Raw genomic sequence first — 16,930 nt, forward strand, 5'->3', positions numbered from 1 at the left:
CTGTCTTCAATGTCCTCCTGGTTCTGTTTATTACCCTATGCTTTAATTCCTGTAAATCTTTCCAGGTTTTTCTGAGTTCCTCCTTTTTTTTTCTAATATCACAATAGTATTCCATAACAATCATATAATATAACTTTGTCATTCCCCAATTGATGGATATCCTTTCATTTGCCAATTATATACCCCTCATATCCCCCTCATATCCCCCAAAAAGAGCTGCTTAAAATATTTTTTGCACATATAACTTCTTGCCCCTCCCCCCCTTTTCATCTCTTTGGTAAAGAAACCTAATAATGGTATTACTGGCTCAAAGAGTATGTACTGTTATAGGCCTTTGCCTTTGGGCATAATTCCAAATTGCACTCTAGAATGGATAAATAAGTTCACATATTCCATAAAAGGGCATTAGTGTCTCAACTTTTCCATTTGCCCTCCAAGTTTTGTCATTTTCTTTTCTTCCATCATAGGAAATATTTTTTTCATTGTAAATTATTTATTTAATCAATTTTGAACATTATTCCTTGGTTACAAGAATAATATTCTTTCCCTGCTTTCCGTCCCCCCAACCTTCTAGTAGCTGACATGCAATTCCACTGAGTATTACCTGTGTCCTTGATAAAACCCCATTTCCATGTTGTTGGTGTTTGCATTAGGATGTTCATTTAGAATCTTCATCCCCAATCATATCGCCTCGACCCATGTAATCAAGCAATTGTTTTTCTTCTGTGATTCTTTTCCCACAGTTTTTTACTCTGAATGTGGATAGTGTTCTTTCTCATAGATCCCTCCGATTTGTTGAGGATCACTGCATTGCCACTAATGGAGAAGTCCATTACATTCGATTATACCACAGTGTATCGGTCTCTGTGTACAATGTTCTCCTGGTTCTGCTCTTTTCACTCTGCATCAATTCCTGGAGGTCATTCCAGTCCCCATGGAATTCCTCCACTTCATTATTCCTTTGAGCACAATAGTATTCCATCACCAAGAGATACCACAATTCCTTCAGTCATTCCTCCAAATGAATGGCATTCCTTCCTTTTCCAATTTTTTTGCCACAATAAAGAGCCCCAGCTCTGAATATTCTTGTACAAGTATTTTTCCTTTTTATCTCTTTGGTGTACACACCCCAGCAGTGATCAAAGGGCAGAGAGTCTTTTAAAGCCCCTTGGTCATAGTTCCAAATTGCCTTCCAGAATGGTTGGATCAATTTACAACTCCACCAGCAATGCATTAATGTCCCAACTTTGCCACATCCCCTCCAGCATTCAGATTGGATGAATAAGTTAACAAATTCCACTACAGGGCATTAGTGTCTCAACTTTTCCATATCCTCTCCCAGTTTTGTCATTTTCCTTTTCTTCCATAATAGCCAATCTCTGATGAGTTGTAGAGTGACAACTTAGAGTTGTTTTAATTTGCAATACTCTATATTATAGTGGTTTAGAACATATTTTGCACATCTGAAGAGAACATTAATTACTTTAAGAATTCCCTCTTCATCTCCTTTGACCAATTTTCATTTTGGGAAAGATTTGTATTCTTGTATATTCTACTCATTTCTCTACGTATTTGAGAAATAAGTCTCTTATTAGAGAGATGTGTAAATTTTTTTTTTTGCTTCATTTTGATTAGTGAATATGAGAGTCTCCATCTTATTTACTCCTGGTTATGTTCTGGCCTCCATTTCCCCCAATTTGCGCTCTTTTCTTATCAGTTCTTTTAACCCCTTCTCTTACTCCCTTCACTTCCTTCTGTAATGCAGGGTAAATAGATTTTTAATACACACACATATGCTTTTTTTTCTTCATCTTTTGATTTTCTTTGATTATTTCTTGATATCTCATGGAGTCATTATCTTCCACTTTCAGAATTGTCATTTTTAATGTCTGATTTTTTTCCATTTTTATTTTTTAATTAATTAATTAAGAATATTTTTCCACTGTTGCGTGATTCCTGTTCTTTCTACCTCCTGCCTCCCAGAGCTGAAAAACAATTCCACTGCATTATACAATTATTATTTTTCAAAACCTATTTCCCAATTACTAATAAAGTGATTTTTAAAAGTCAAAATCAGGACTTCTGGGTTAAGATGGCTGCTGTGTCTAAGCAGGACTTTTACTCTCCAAACCACCAACCAATATAGAATACCTCAAAAGGACAAAAAACCAAGTTCAGATGAAAAAAGGAATACCACAGTAGAACTCAGCATTGAAATGACAGTCGGAGCCAGCGAATCATAATCTGAATCAACTCTAGCTCCTTGGGAACTAATTAAGACCACCAGGGACTTCTTACCCCAGAAAGCAGCTAAACTTTTAGAACTCCAGAAGACTGAAGTTTGTAAACCTTGGGTACAGAGATAGAGCAGGGAGATATATCACCTCTAATTAAGAGGCAATTCAGGTAATCATTAAAAACTATTTTGCTCAATTATCTGGCAATATAAATATGGAAATCTAGGTGATATAGATGAATATTTACAAAAATATCAATTGCCTAGATTAACAAAAGAAAGCATAGAATACTTAAATAATCCCATATCAGAAAAAGAAATTGAATAAGCAATCAAAGAACTCCCTGAGAAAAAATCCACAAGACCAGATGGATTGACAAATGAATTCTATCAATCATTCAAAGAACAACTAATCCCAATACTATTGAAAATATTTAAAATAATGAGAAAAGAAAAAGACTTCTACCAAATTCCTTTTATGACACAAACATGCTACTGATTCCAAAGCCACATAGATCAAAAACAGAGAAAGAAATCTACAGACCAGTCTCCCTAATGAAAAATTTTAAATAGAATATTAGAAAAAAGAATCCAGCAAGTCATCATGAGGGTTATTCATTATGATCAGGTGGGATTTATACCAGGAATGCAAGGATGTTTCAGTATTAGGAAAACCATTCATATAATAGACCATATCAACAAGCAAACCAACGAAGTAACATTATTATCTCAATAGATGCAGAAAAAGCTTTTGACAAAATACAACAGTTATTCCTATTGAAAACACTAGAATGCATAGGACTAGAAGGACTTTTCCTAAAACTAATGAACAGTATAAATATATCCAAAACCATCAGTAAGCATCATCTGCAATGAGGATAAATTAGAATCATTCGCAATAATAAAAAGAGTGAAACAAGGATGGGCCCTATATAACCTCTATTATTTAACATTGTACTAGTAACACTAGCTATAGAAATTAAAGAAGAAAAAGAAATTTATTAAAATAGGCAGTGGGGAGAACAAGCTATCACTCTTTGCAGATGATATGATGGTCTACTTAAAGAATCCTAGGGAATCCACTAAAAAGCTGATGAAAAAATCAACAACTTTAGAAAAGTTGCAGCATACAAAAGGAACCCACATAAATCATCAGCATTTCTATATATTTCCAACACACACAGGCAGCAGATGTTAGAAAGAGAAATTCCATTTAAAAGCACCCTAGACAATATAAATTAATTAGGAATCTATTTGCAAAGACAAAGAGAGGAATTATACAAACACAACTACAAAATACTTTCTACCAAACTAAAACTAGATCTAAACAATTGGAAAAATATTAATTGATCATAGGATTAGCTAACTTAATAAAAATGATCATCTTACCCACATTAATTTACTTATTTAGTGCCATGCCTATGAAACTACCAAGAAAACTTTTTTCTGCATTTGAAAAAAAAAACTATGACAAAGTTAATTTGGAAGCACAAAAGATCAAGAATATCAAGGTTAATAATGAAAAAAAATGTGAAGGAAGGTTGCCTAGCAGTACCAGATCTTAAACTTATACTATAAAGCAATGGTCATCAAAACAATATGGTACTGGCAAACAGACAGAAGGAGAGGATCAGTAGAATAGGCTTGGGGTAAGTGACCTCAGGAAGACAGTCTATGATAAACTCAAAGGTCCCAGCTTTTGGAACAAAAATGCACTATTTGACAAAAACTGCTGGGAAAATGGGAAAATAGTATGGGAGAGATTAGGTTTAGATCAGTATCTCACACCCCACAACAAGATAAACAAAGAATGGGTGAATGACTTGAATATAAAGAAGGAAACTATAAATAAATTTAGTGAACACATAATAGTATACTTGCCAGTCTTTAGGAAAGGAAATAATTTAAGACCAAGCAAAAAATCACAAAATGTAAAATAAATAACTTTGATTACATTAAATTAAAAAGGGTTTGTTCAAACAAACCAATGCAACCAAAATCAGATGGGAAGCAAAAATTGGGAAATATTTTTTATAAGAAACCACTGACAAAGGTCTAACTAATCCAATATATAGACCTTAATCAATTGTATAAAAAATCAAGCCATTCCCCAATTGATAAATGGGCAAGGGATGGGACATGAATAGACAATTTTCAGATAAAGGAATCACAACTATCAATAAGCACATGAACAAATGTTCTAAATCTCTCATAATGAGAGAAATGCAAATCATAACAACTATTATTTACCACTTCACACCTAGCAGATTAGCTAACATAAAAGCAAAGGAAAATAACAAATGTTGGAGGGGATGTGGTAAAATTGGGACATTAATACATTACTGGTAGAGTTGTGAATTGATCCAACCATTTTGGATGGCAATTTGGAACTATGCCCAAAAGGTTTTTAAAGACTGTCTTCCCTTTGATCCAGCCATATAACTGCTGGGTTTATAATTCCCCAAAGACATCAAAGGGAAAAAGACTTGTACAAAAATAATTATAGCTGTGTTCATTGTGGTGGCAAAAAAGTGAAAAATGAAAGGTGTTCCCTTCAAATGGGGAATGGTTTAACAAATTGTGGTATCTGTTGTTGATGGAATAGTATTGTGCTATAAAGAATTATGAACTGGAAGGATTCCATGTGAACTGAACAACCTCCAGGAAGTGATGCAGAGTGAAAAGAGCAGAACCAGGAGAACATTATACACAGAAACTGATACACTGTGGTTCAATTGAATGCAATGGACTTCTCTATTAGCAGTAATGCAATGATCCAAGAGAATTCTGAGGAACTTTTGGGAAAGATAGCTATCCACATTCAGAGGAAGAACTGTGGGAATAGAAACACAAAAGAAAAACATCTGCTTGATTACATGGGTTGTTGGGGATATGATTGGGATGTAGACTCCGAACAATCACCATAGTGCAATCAAAATTTGGAAACAGGTATTCATCACTATATATTTCCTTAATACATGTGACTTAGAATCATTTTGTAGTCCTTATCTTTCCTTGATAAATCAATGACACAAGTAAAACGCAGTGGAATTGTGTGGTGGCTATGGGGGAGGAGGAGGGGAGGGAAAGAACACGAACCATGTAACCATGGGAAAATCTTCTAAATTAATTAATTAAATGAATTTTTTTCATTTCAATGTAAAAAATATAATGTCCAAAAGTCAAAATCCCCAATCATTATCCCAATCAGATCATATGATGAATCATAAGTTTTTCTTAAGCATTTCTGCAATCACCCCTCTTTCTCTGGATGTAGGTAGCATTCTCTTATAAGTCCCTATAAATTGTCCTAGAACCTTGCATTGCTACTAGTAGAGAAGTTCATTACATTTGATTATGACACAATGAATCAGTCTCTGTGTACCATGTTCTACTTCTGATCATTCTCTCTGCATCTTTCTGAAGGTATCTTTCTGATTCACATGGAATTCCTTCAGTTCAACAATCCTTTCAACACAATACTATTCCATCACCATCAGATACCACAATTTTTCAGCAATTTTCCCATTGATGGACAACAGATGATTTTCTTGAGTGAGGTTTTGTAGTTCATATTCCCTTTGGCCAATTGTACTATCTAAAGTTGTTTTCCTCAGCAAGTTTTTATACCTCTTTTTTTCTCCTAGTGTTAATTTTGCCTTTCAAGAAATTCTTCAGTGTATTTTTGTGTATCTTGTTCCATATAGCCAATTCTACTTTTTGAAAGAGTTCATCTCTTCTTTGAATTTTTATAAAATGTCTTTTACCATTTCGTATATTCTGATTTGAAAGATGTTCATTTCTTCAATATTGTTTGTGCCTTCTTTAATAAGGTGTTGACTTTTTACATGAATATCCTATATCACTGTCATCACTTCTCCTGAATTTTCTTCTACCTCTCCTACTGGATCATTAAATCTCTTTTTTGAGCTTCTTCCATCAATTCTTTTTTAGGCTTGAGAGCAATTCTTATTTTTATTGCAAAGTTTGCATGCAGAGGCATTGATTTTGTGTAGACTTCTACTGAGTTTGTGTTTTGGTTTTCTCTGTCACCAAAATAGCTCTCTGTGTTGAATTTCTTTTTCATCTTTTTGCTCATTTCCAGCCCTTTCCTTTCCATTTAAAAAAGACAGTTAAAATTGAATCTGTACCTGTGGTGATGTGAGTACTGCTCCAAGTTTAAGGTTCTTTGTACAGCTGCCCTCAGAGTTAAATCTGGGGATCAATCTGCTTACGGCCCTTCAAATTTGGAATCATGAAAGCAATGGTGTTTTCAATACCCTTCTGCTCTATATTCTGCCTTGTGAGTAACCTTAAGCACCCTTTTCTCCCCTGGAACAGTGACCAGGGAGAGTCTGATTCTCTCCTGTGGCTACAAGCACTGGTCTCTGCTAGCCCTCTCCACCCTGAGAATCTCTCCCACAGACTGGGATCTGAATATAAGCAATGCAACAAGAATTGCCTTAAGAGTGAGTGAAGGGACCCCATGTAATCTCCTTCTAAGCAATTGTCTGATCCCCCACTCATTTATTATCTGGGGCTTAATGCTCTAGAAGCCTTTCCTGTTACTTCAGTTGTGGTCAAGGCCTGCTGGCTTGGTGGTCCTGCCCTGGTGCAATGTGTTCCACTTCTACCTCTACCACAGTCCATCCCATCTGTCCTGCTAGCTTTTCTAAGTTGTTTTGTGCTGGAAAATCAGTTGTCTTTTTTGTGTTATAATACTGCTCCAGAATTCATTGTAAGACATTTTATCAGGATTTTAAAGGGTAATTTGATAGAGATCAGGTGAGAGATCACTATATTCTCTATCAATTTGACTCTGCACTTGGCTTTTATTCTTATAAATTTGAATTAGAAATGAGACCCCTAGCAGAAGAATTTGAAGCAAATATTTTTCCCCTCAAATACCTGATTCCCTTCTAATTTTACTACATTGGTATTGTTTTGAGGGGAAAACAATTTAATTTCATGTAAGCAACATTATCCATTTTACCTTGCTGTCCTATATATCCCTCATGTGACCATGAACTCTCCCCTGTCCATTAATATGTGAGTCAAAAATTTCCCCGTTACTCTCATTTCTTTTATATCAACTTTTGTATCTAAATCATGAACCCATTTGGAATTTATTTTGTTATGTGATGCAAGAATATTGGTCCATTCCTAATTTCTGCAAAATGAATTTTCAGTATTTTCAGGAATTTTTGTTATGTAATCAGTACTTAACATTGAAAATGGATTAACCTCCTCATTTTACTTGTGAGGAAACTAAGGCAAAAACATAGGACGTGGCAGGGCCACAATTTGAACCCAGGTCTTCTTTCAAGATATGTTCCATGGTCTCTCACAATGTGAGGTGTTACTCCTCCTTTGTGTAATGAATCAGTTGAGAAATAGAGTTGAGACCTGCTATGTGCTCAGTCCCACATGCCTAGGAGTCACATAGCAGTCTGCCATTGCATGGAGGCTTGTTTATTACATAGTTTAGTGATCACATACTTCTTTGGCACACAGTCAATTTTATACATATATGTTTCCATGCAACTTAACAGCAAACACCAAGCCTAAGTAAATACTCAATGAAACATTGTTGCTATAGATGAATGACATAACAACAGTGTGATCTAGATGTTAGTTATCCCTGATCTTAGGATAGTCATTGTTACTTTTGGTCAGCTTTCACAATCAATCACAATTACTTAGGATATGGATAACAAAACATTTCATACCTAGGTGCATGATTAGAAGGTTAATTTGAGACAGACCAGATTTGGGGTTTCCTTCAATTTACATGTTCAATTTTTTTTGGTGTTACTTTAAAGCACCTGGCAATGTTGCCTGGTTTCTATCTGCAGTGGAGTGTGTCTTGAAGGTTATTGATGTTCTTGGCTTCCCTGGCTTGTAATAAAAGTGAATGTAACAGTGGAGATGAAAAAGAAGGGGGATAATGATCTTTATGTTTATTTCTGTGAATGTAAACTTTTAGGGTAATAATCTGGGAGGATTAAGGTATGGTATGTATATGTGTGTTAATCCTATAAGTATTTGCTCTCATAGTACTTCTCCTGTATTGGGGAGGAGACAATCATCTTAACGAGACCATTGTAGTAAGGGATGTTGGAGAGAGAGAGAAGTCACTGAGAGGGATCAGTGGGAACCTCATTTTCAAGGAGCTGCCTTGCCAGGCTCCCATCTCCCAAACTGTGACTTTGCCAGACAGTAAGGATTTGTCAGCTTCCCTCAGTCTTCTAACTCCAAGTCCACAATTTTTAACACTGCTAAAAAAATTGTGTATGGCTGGAGGGATCCTCAGAATTTCATTAGTGGGTTCATTCTGCTGAGATTTCCTCTGAGGAAGGACTTGAACAGTGCCACCTGGAACAATGATGATGATCATTGTAATGATCATCACAATAACTAACTTTTAGATAGAACTTGAAGGTTTACAAAGCATTTCCTCTCATTTGAATGACATTTGCAAGTCTCAGCCAATGGGATACCTTTCCTTTTGTACAGTATCATGGAGCTCTTGCTACAAAACCTTCAAACTCAGCTTCACTATTACCAACATGTTTTACACAACAAAGATGAATCAAAAGGACACCAGAACATTCAAGGCTGCTGAGCATATCCTACAAATCTTGGTGAGATTCTACTCCCATTCCCTTCTACCTCCTCTGTCCCATGCTACCTTCCTTAGCCCTGTGTATTCAGGCTTGTTCTAGCCAGGTATACAGAAGTCCCCTTCTCTCTTTTTGTTTCCAGCTCAAGGTATTGTTTGGAAGCAGCAAGCTTGGCTCTCAGTATTGTGGATGCAGTGGCCTTTCACTGAGGTGAGATTCCTTCAAGACATCATTAGCTCAGATATTAGGGACCAGCAATTTCCATTTCACTCAGATGTTGCCCAGGCTGTTTCTTCTGCTTCTTAATAGAAATTCCTTCTTTCCCAAGCTGTAATGGATAAAATCTTCCAACCAAGAAGCCATTAAAATATTTTAGACTCCTTATTCTCTTTCTCAGGTAGAAAAATATTCATTCCCCATTACTCTTTCCAAAGATAAGTTTGCAACTGTTTTCACTTTATAACTCCACATGAAAGGAATAACCTAGGAGGCATCAAATGAGTGCTTAGAAAATGATTGATTAATAAATACATATCAACATTACCTTTCTCTAGAATCATATATAGGCTCCAAGCTGGAAGGGACAGTAGAGGTAACCTGGACCATTCTCTTCATTTACAGATGAAAAAATGAAGACCCAAGGAGATCCCAATAACTTTCCCCAGGTCAAAAATAGTCAGAGTTTGAACACTTGATCTTTGATTTTAAATTCATTGTTCTTTCCACTACTCTAAAGAAACTACTGAAAATAATCAGACCCCACAGACACTTGTAAACATACAAATAAGTGATGTTACAGAGCACTGCCAATTCCGTTGTCGTGGATAAGGTGGTAAGTGTGGAATCAGAAAGAACAGAGTTCAAATTTTCTCTCACTTACCAGATGTGTGATGCTATGCAAGTCACATAATCTGCCTTAGCCTCCATTTCTTTCCTCTATAAACTGAGAGGGCTATATTTGATGGCTTCCAATGTCCTTTTCAACTTTAAATCTACAATCATCTCTAAACCTTTATTCCAAGTCAGCCACTTCTCTCAAGAGTGTTCTCTGAATAACTAAATTTCAGAAACTAAACCAGTGGTGTCAAACTCAAAAGGAAATTTCTAAAGCCACTAAATTATACATCAGCAAGGTCCCTATAGCCTGCATTTTGGCTCAGAAAAACATATACATTTATATATATACATATACATATATATATGTATTACTTTATAAATTAATAAGCTAACACATTAAAATTAGATTGGCACTACCCTTAATATAGCTCATGTGACTCCTAGGAAGGTCTGTTTGAAACCACTTGTCTGAAACATTAATTTCCAGGTCTCTGAAGAACAGCATAGCAACTGGAGTAGATATACTCTGCACTTTCAAGAAGGACTCCTCCAACCTTGTCCTGGACAAAAAGGTGGTTTCCTGGGAGCTGACTGAACAGCTCTGTAGAAGAGAGCTAAAACACCTGGTTATAGACAATGATAGCCTTATTGTGAATGGTAACTAGCTTGACTTTTGGGATATGTGCCTCTCTTTCTCTGGGTAGGTTCCCTTTCCAGAAAACAACTCACCTGCCCCAAATTCTTCTTTCCTTTCGGGTCTCCTTTGTTTTCATGGTTTCTCTCTCACTCCTGGGAGCACTGGCCCTCAAAGTGGTGACAAACTATGAAGACATGGGGAGCTCACTTCTCAAGATCAGAAGAGACTGGATTATTTTTAGACTCCTTCAACAAAGAAGTATGCCATGAATGCCTTCTTGAATGCTGAAGCACCATTTTTCCCCTATGGGCCCCAAACCAACTCCTCTCCATTACTCCTTTAACTTTTTTGCCCACAAAGAGATACCCTACTCAAATTCTCTTCCTCCCTCTCTCCCCCCTCTATCTTTACTTCCCTCTCTCCTTCTCTCTCCTTCTTACTCTCTCTCTCCTTCTCTCTCTCTCTCTCTCTCTCTCTCTCTCTCTGTCTCTCTCTCTGTCTCTCAACTTTCTTTATTTCTTCTATCTTTTCTCCCTCTCTTTTCTCTTTCTTTTTTGGCCTTCTTTTCTGTACCTTTCCCAAAATCTTGTGTTTATGTCTCTTCTGTCCCATTCTCTTTTTTTCCTCTGCTATTCTCTTCTTGTCTTCCCTCCTTTCATCTGCTGTCCCTTGCCTCGTCCTTCCCTGCCCTCATCTTCTCTCCAAAACTTGTTCCCTCTGAATTTTTCTTTCTTCTTTTCTTTTCCCTTCTCAAACTACAGGGTATCAACATAAGCTGCCAGGAATCAGATCCACAAAGAGTAAGTTTTAGATTTCTTTATTGTCTGTATCTATATTTATATCATTCTCTTTAATGAGACCCTACAATGAAAGATTTTTTTTATTTTTTTGGAAGGGATTAATGTAGGGCAGAGGATTAAAAGTGGTGTTAGGGATTCTTAGAATTAGATACACTATTAGATATGGCCAAAGTTTAGACTTCATTTACTCATTTGTCTATTCTCTTTTTGCTACTCAAAATATATATAAATAGTTCAAAAGGGAAAATTATCCCATGGGCCTGGGAAAGCAGGCTGTCCCTATCTCTTTCTTGTTCAAAATTAAGAGTCAGACCTTGTGGTCTTTGTAATCTTCTGATACATTGAGGGGATCTCCCAACATTCCAGAGAGACTTGTGGCTCTCCCTTATATTCTTCATTCACCAAAGTTGCCCAATAGTTTTCATTAATAATGTTTTTATTCTCTGCACCTTCAATAACTACACTCTCTCAAACCAGTGTCTTGCTCGGTTGCTCTCAGATTTGAGACTCATCAGAAAAGAGATGATAGATAAATTTATGTGAGTTTATGAGCACTGTTCAAAACCTTGTAGGGCACCTACAGGAAGGACTTAATTAAGTAAGAATCCAGCAAAGGAGACTAAAACAGGATAATCAGAAAAGTCCTAGGACAACCAGGAGAGTTTTGTTATGAAAATTAGAGAATTTGGGTATCAAGGAGTGCAGAGAGCTTAAGAAGAATGAGGATTAAGAAGAAGGCCATTAAGAGATTTTTGCAATTTCATTTGAATGATGAAGTTGAAAACCAGACTGTAGTTAAAAAAAAAGAGTAGGAAGAAGGGAAGTAGAAGCACCTTTCATAGATAGCATTTTCAAAAATTTCAATCCCAAAGGGAAGAGAGAGATAGGAAATGATAGCTATCAGGGATAGATGGATAAAATGAAGGCTGTTTTTCATTTGGGGTTGAAGGAAAGCTGCCAGTAGATGTGGAGAGTTTGAAAACAAAATGAAACAATGGGAATACTAGAGAGATTCTCTGCTGGGTGAAGGATGAAGTAAAGAGAGCACATATTTTGGCATTTCCTTCAGAATATATGGGGACAACATATTGTCCTTTCTACACCCACTCCTGTGGCTGAGATATATGTTTTCATCTATTGTTCTAGGAAGTGAGGTTGGTATAGGACCTGTCACCCATATCCCAGACCATGGAGAACCAGGAAAAATCATGACATCACTGACTAGTGGCCTCCTGATCCGTGAATCCCCTGTAAATGCTATAGGTAAGAAAATATATTTTCTTTCTTTTATACTGGCATTTATCTTTGCTTTGGGCACTTGTTTTCAATTTTGAGATATGGAGTGACCTTCATAGTCTGAGAACAGGACAATCACTTATGGGCGAAGTTTGTCATTAGGTTGTAAGATTTGACAATTTCCTCTGTCCTATTGCTTTCTGCCCTAAAATTTGCTGTGATAGTAGCCTTTGGATGAAGATCTCATGGGGGATTTTGCTATTTCTTTTGTTTGCTTGGGTGTATACATATAATAGCCTATTCTTTTTCTTTGATCATTTCTCAACTGTGGAATGACTCTTTTAAAAATAATTTTGTTAATTTATAAAACATATACATTCATAATGTGTATTAAATATTATATAGGACATATAAAATTTATAATTGTCCCCTCCAATGTAGAAATATTTTCTTTGTTCCTTATGTGAAAAATTCCCCCATTCTAACTCTTCCATCCCTCTTCGTCCAGTGCTTCCCTCTTTATCATCCCTTCATTCTTTTTTGGAAATCATTCCAATATCATAGACTGATACACATGCTGAAATAGAGAAATATAAACTGAGGAAATTATTTCTTTAGCAATGACTACTCTGGCTGGCTTATGACTATAGAGAGTTGCTAGAGGGAAACTTGAAAACTGTTTGGGAGTAATGGAGGTAGTAATGAGAAATGCTGAGGGATGCTATTACAGGGATGCTACCACACAGGGGAACTGCCCTGGGGAATGCTCTGAGATTTGCCTACTGATCCCTACTGATGGCTGATGGATCAGTATCTGTTTCTAACTTCCTCCTCCCCTTCACTCCCTCCCTTCTCCAACACTCTCCTTCCTGCCTCCCTCACCTCCCACTTCTTCTTGAAGCTTTTGGCTTCTTCCCTCCTCCCTTGAGTAAAGTATAAAGATACTCTTTTCTTTTCCTTTTTCAAGTCAAGGGGTTTATTGGGATAACAGGATAGGAAACTGAGGTAAGAGGGATGAGGATTTCCCTCATCTATAATGAAGGGAGAATTTGAGGGTTTGAGAGAGTAGTCCATTCACAAACTGTGACTCTAAGACAGAGAGATGAAGGACAACAGCTGTTTAAAATCTTCTTTTACTTCACAAAGTCAGCAAGGTCTCTCAGCTTAATTAACCCCAGACAGAAAACAAAGTCCAAAGTCTCCCAGTTTCTCCTGTCCAGCTCAACTCTCAAAGAGACAACCAACTCCAAAAGCCAATTTCTCCTTCTTCTCCTCTCTCTGTCATAGTTTCTCCTGGCCAGCTTAACTGCCTGAGTCAGAGAGCCAAAGTTAAAGCCAAGTTTCTCCTTCTCCTCTCTGTGGCCAGAAACCCCCAACTGCCACTCCTGGGAACATTCCATTTGGAACCTTCCTCTTGATTGACAGGCAGGTTAGGTCCCCAGCTTGTTTCTTGCATCTTGGCTTACAAGTCCTCTCTCTCTCTCTCCATGTCTCTACCGCAAAGCCCCCCTTTTATTAGCAAAAAATGTAACTTTCATTTTTCAATGATACTTACCTTAATAATTTTATCTATCTTAACTCTTTGCTATCTGAAATATACTCTACCCCCCCCCATTACAAAATGCTAAACTCATCTTAGCTGTTCTATCGAAATGCTAAGCTAAGAATGGGTTATAGGAAAATGGTTACATGAACATAGTTTCACATAACAAAGCAAATAACAATTTCCAAATCATCTCAACAATTCCCCTATCATTAAGAATATGCAAATATTCTAATTCCTAATGTCTATAAATTCACTAAGTAAAATTTCCTATCACTAATAAATGCTAACCTACAATCATAATACAATATAACTTCCATGCTTCAGAACTTCTATGTCTCTACTTTCTTAAGCCTTAAACAAATTCAATAGGCTATTACTAATGTTAGTAGTTAGACTATTAATAAACTTACTCTAAAAAGTTAGCTCGTTAGTCAATTAGTAAGTTTAGTACAGATTTAAATATATACATCATTCTAAATTTCTGTGCAAACTCATGCAGAAAAGGATATTACTTTCTGTTTGAATTTCCCACAAAAATTTCTCATCAGTGTGTCTTTGTTATCATGCATGTCATGTAATTACCCATTCCATGGATATCTTATTTTGCTATGTAGGATGTACATGCATACATGTGGTGTTTACATGTATGACACAGTCTTACACTTATTCATGGCCAAAATTTCAAAGTTCCAAAGTCCTTCCATGTCCATTCATGTTGCCTGTAGAAACTCTTCCATCCTTTCTGCTCAACATATCACTCTTCTGTCTTCCATCACTTGATTGAAGACTTGTGTTCTTCAAGTCAGGATCCACTGCAATAATCAGGAACCTGGGAACACACAAACAAACCACGAACATGTGTGCAAGTTAGTTTTTTACATATGTGTGCAAGTAAATGTGAAAAGTTACTTTTGCATGGAAGTGAGATGAAATTTTTCAGTAACAGAATGTATCAATTTTTTGTGTGTGCAAGTAAGATAACATGATTTTCTTCATGAATGGGGGTAAGCTTTTTGCATTTGTACATCTTCGTGTTTACAAGTTAGGTCAACTTGTGTTTTTCCTCATGCAAGGGGGTTAGCGTTATGCATAGGTTTTCAAGTCTTTGGTAAGAATAATGACATCAATTTTTTTTTCTTTCAAGGAGGTTGATCATATGGTTACTGTATGTAGTTCTTGGATGGTTACTATATGTAGAATTTGGAGATAGTTCTTTTTGTTTTGTTACTATGTCAGGCAGAGACTTTTATATCTTATATTGAGGCTTTGTGGCTGCTAATCTTTCTCATGCAAGGTTTTACTTTCATATTACTGTGTTACTGTCTGTATATTTTCAGGGTTCTATCCTTTCATTATTTTAACTTGTGCAGGGGTCTCTCTACTCTATTCTGGTGGCAAGTATTCATGTGCTTTCCTGTGTTTCTGGTAGGGACTGCATTTGCTTATCAATTATTTTCCTAGGGCTACTCAATATTATGGTTGTGATGCAATTTCACATGTGAAGCATGGAACCATGGATCTCTTTGATCAACTTTTATAGCTATTGGGGTTGTCATTATGACTGTAGTAGGTCCAATCCATCTTGGTTCTGTAGGAGATTCTCTATTAAAGTTCTTGACATAAACTTTATCACCTGGTTTTATCTTGGGCAATGAAAAATCTAGTGGTATTCTTTGCACAAGCAAACCCAGTTTCCTTAGTTCTTCAATCCTATGTTGTATCTGTTTTAAGTATTCATGAAGAACACATTCACCTCTTAACATGGATACAAGTAAGGTGGCTTTACTGTCCTAAGATGCCAAAGAGGGCTGCCCATACAGAATTTCAAAAGGTGATAGGTGCAGGTCAGTCCTAGGCCTGGTTCTAATGTTGAAGAAAGCAAGGGACAAAACATCTGCCCATTTTAAATGTGTTTCTGAACAGAGTTTACCTATTTGTGTTTTTAACTCTTTGATCGTCTGTTCGACCAGCCTGGAACTTTGGGGCCGATAAACTGAATGGTAACTGCACTTAATCCCCAAGTTCTTATAGATTTCTTGTAGAACCCGGGAAGTGAAGTGGGTCCCCTTGTCCGAGTCAATGGTATTGGGAATGCCATGTCTAGGTATAATCTCCTTCAATAGAAATTTCACTACTGTAGCTGTGTCACTTTTCTTATACGGACATGTTACAACCCATCTAGTCAGTCTATCCAATATAACCAATGCATATTTGCATCCCCTTTCCTTAGGCATGTTGATATCATCAATTTGAATACAGTGGAAAGGCATATAACTGAGTGGTCTGCCTCCCAATGCAACACACTTAAAATGTCCTTGATTTTATCTCCTGCATGTTTCACGTGCCTTGACTAGTTCTAATGGCATTTGTAGTCATTCCTGGTGCTGTCCAATATCTCTTTATGCTATCCAAAATGCCTTGTACTCCGTAATGTCCCTTTGCATGAATTACGGTGCATAGATGTTGATAGAACTTTTTAGGGAGAATAGGATTACCCCCATGAGCAATACAGATGCCTTTGATCAGTTTAGTAGCTGCTCTTTCCATGAATGTATCTCTTCTCTGTCATAGGCTTTAGTAAGATTATTCCTTTTGATCAGAGAGAAATGCAGCACATGGTGGGAACCGAACCTAACAGCATACTTTGATGTTATGTCTGCTCTTTCATTGTTAGGGATATCCTGTCCTATCCATGAGTGTGTACCTTACAATGAATTATGGCCACCTCCTTAGGAAAGTCTACAACATTAATAATACTATCTATAAGATTGCCATATGCAATTGGTTTCCCAGCTGAAGTTTTATAACCTTTGTTTTTCCATATGTATGATGACCAATGCACAGTGGAGAAAGCGTAGTGTGAATCCAGAAATATATTAGCTTTTTTCCCCCTAGCTAATTCCAGGGCCATGAGCATAGCCTTAAGCGTGGCTCCCTGGGTGCTGACATGAATTGGCAACGATACATGCCAAAGCATTTTGTCATTGTCAACAACCGCTGACCCTGAGAATGTCT

General features: G+C 36.7%; 2 protein-coding genes across 3 annotated transcripts in view; one reads left to right on the forward strand and one right to left on the reverse strand.

Moving 5' to 3' along the window:
- The window catches only part of LOC130454523 (mucin-16-like), a 56,243-nt gene that overhangs the window by 19,159 nt on the left and 20,154 nt on the right, over nucleotides 1-16,930 (forward strand). For both annotated transcript variants that reach the window (XM_056798727.1, XM_056798728.1), the window contains exons 4-8: nucleotides 8,753-8,880; nucleotides 9,002-9,069; nucleotides 10,184-10,353; nucleotides 11,095-11,133; nucleotides 12,280-12,396. In XM_056798727.1, coding sequence (XP_056654705.1) covers nucleotides 8,753-8,880; nucleotides 9,002-9,069; nucleotides 10,184-10,353; nucleotides 11,095-11,133; nucleotides 12,280-12,396 — 522 coding nt within the window. The remainder of the gene's footprint in view (nucleotides 1-8,752; nucleotides 8,881-9,001; nucleotides 9,070-10,183; nucleotides 10,354-11,094; nucleotides 11,134-12,279; nucleotides 12,397-16,930) is intronic.
- The window catches only part of LOC130454524 (transient receptor potential cation channel subfamily M member 2-like), a 60,738-nt gene continuing 57,127 nt past the window's right edge, over nucleotides 13,320-16,930 (reverse strand). Inside the window, exon 2 of the mRNA XM_056798730.1 lies at nucleotides 13,320-14,744. Within this exon, the coding sequence (XP_056654708.1) occupies nucleotides 14,718-14,744 (27 nt within the window). The 3' untranslated portion in view covers nucleotides 13,320-14,717. The remainder of the gene's footprint in view (nucleotides 14,745-16,930) is intronic.

The sequence above is a fragment of the Monodelphis domestica genome, chromosome 5, assembly GCF_027887165.1.
Source record: "Monodelphis domestica isolate mMonDom1 chromosome 5, mMonDom1.pri, whole genome shotgun sequence".
Taxonomy (NCBI): Eukaryota; Metazoa; Chordata; class Mammalia; order Didelphimorphia; family Didelphidae; genus Monodelphis; species Monodelphis domestica.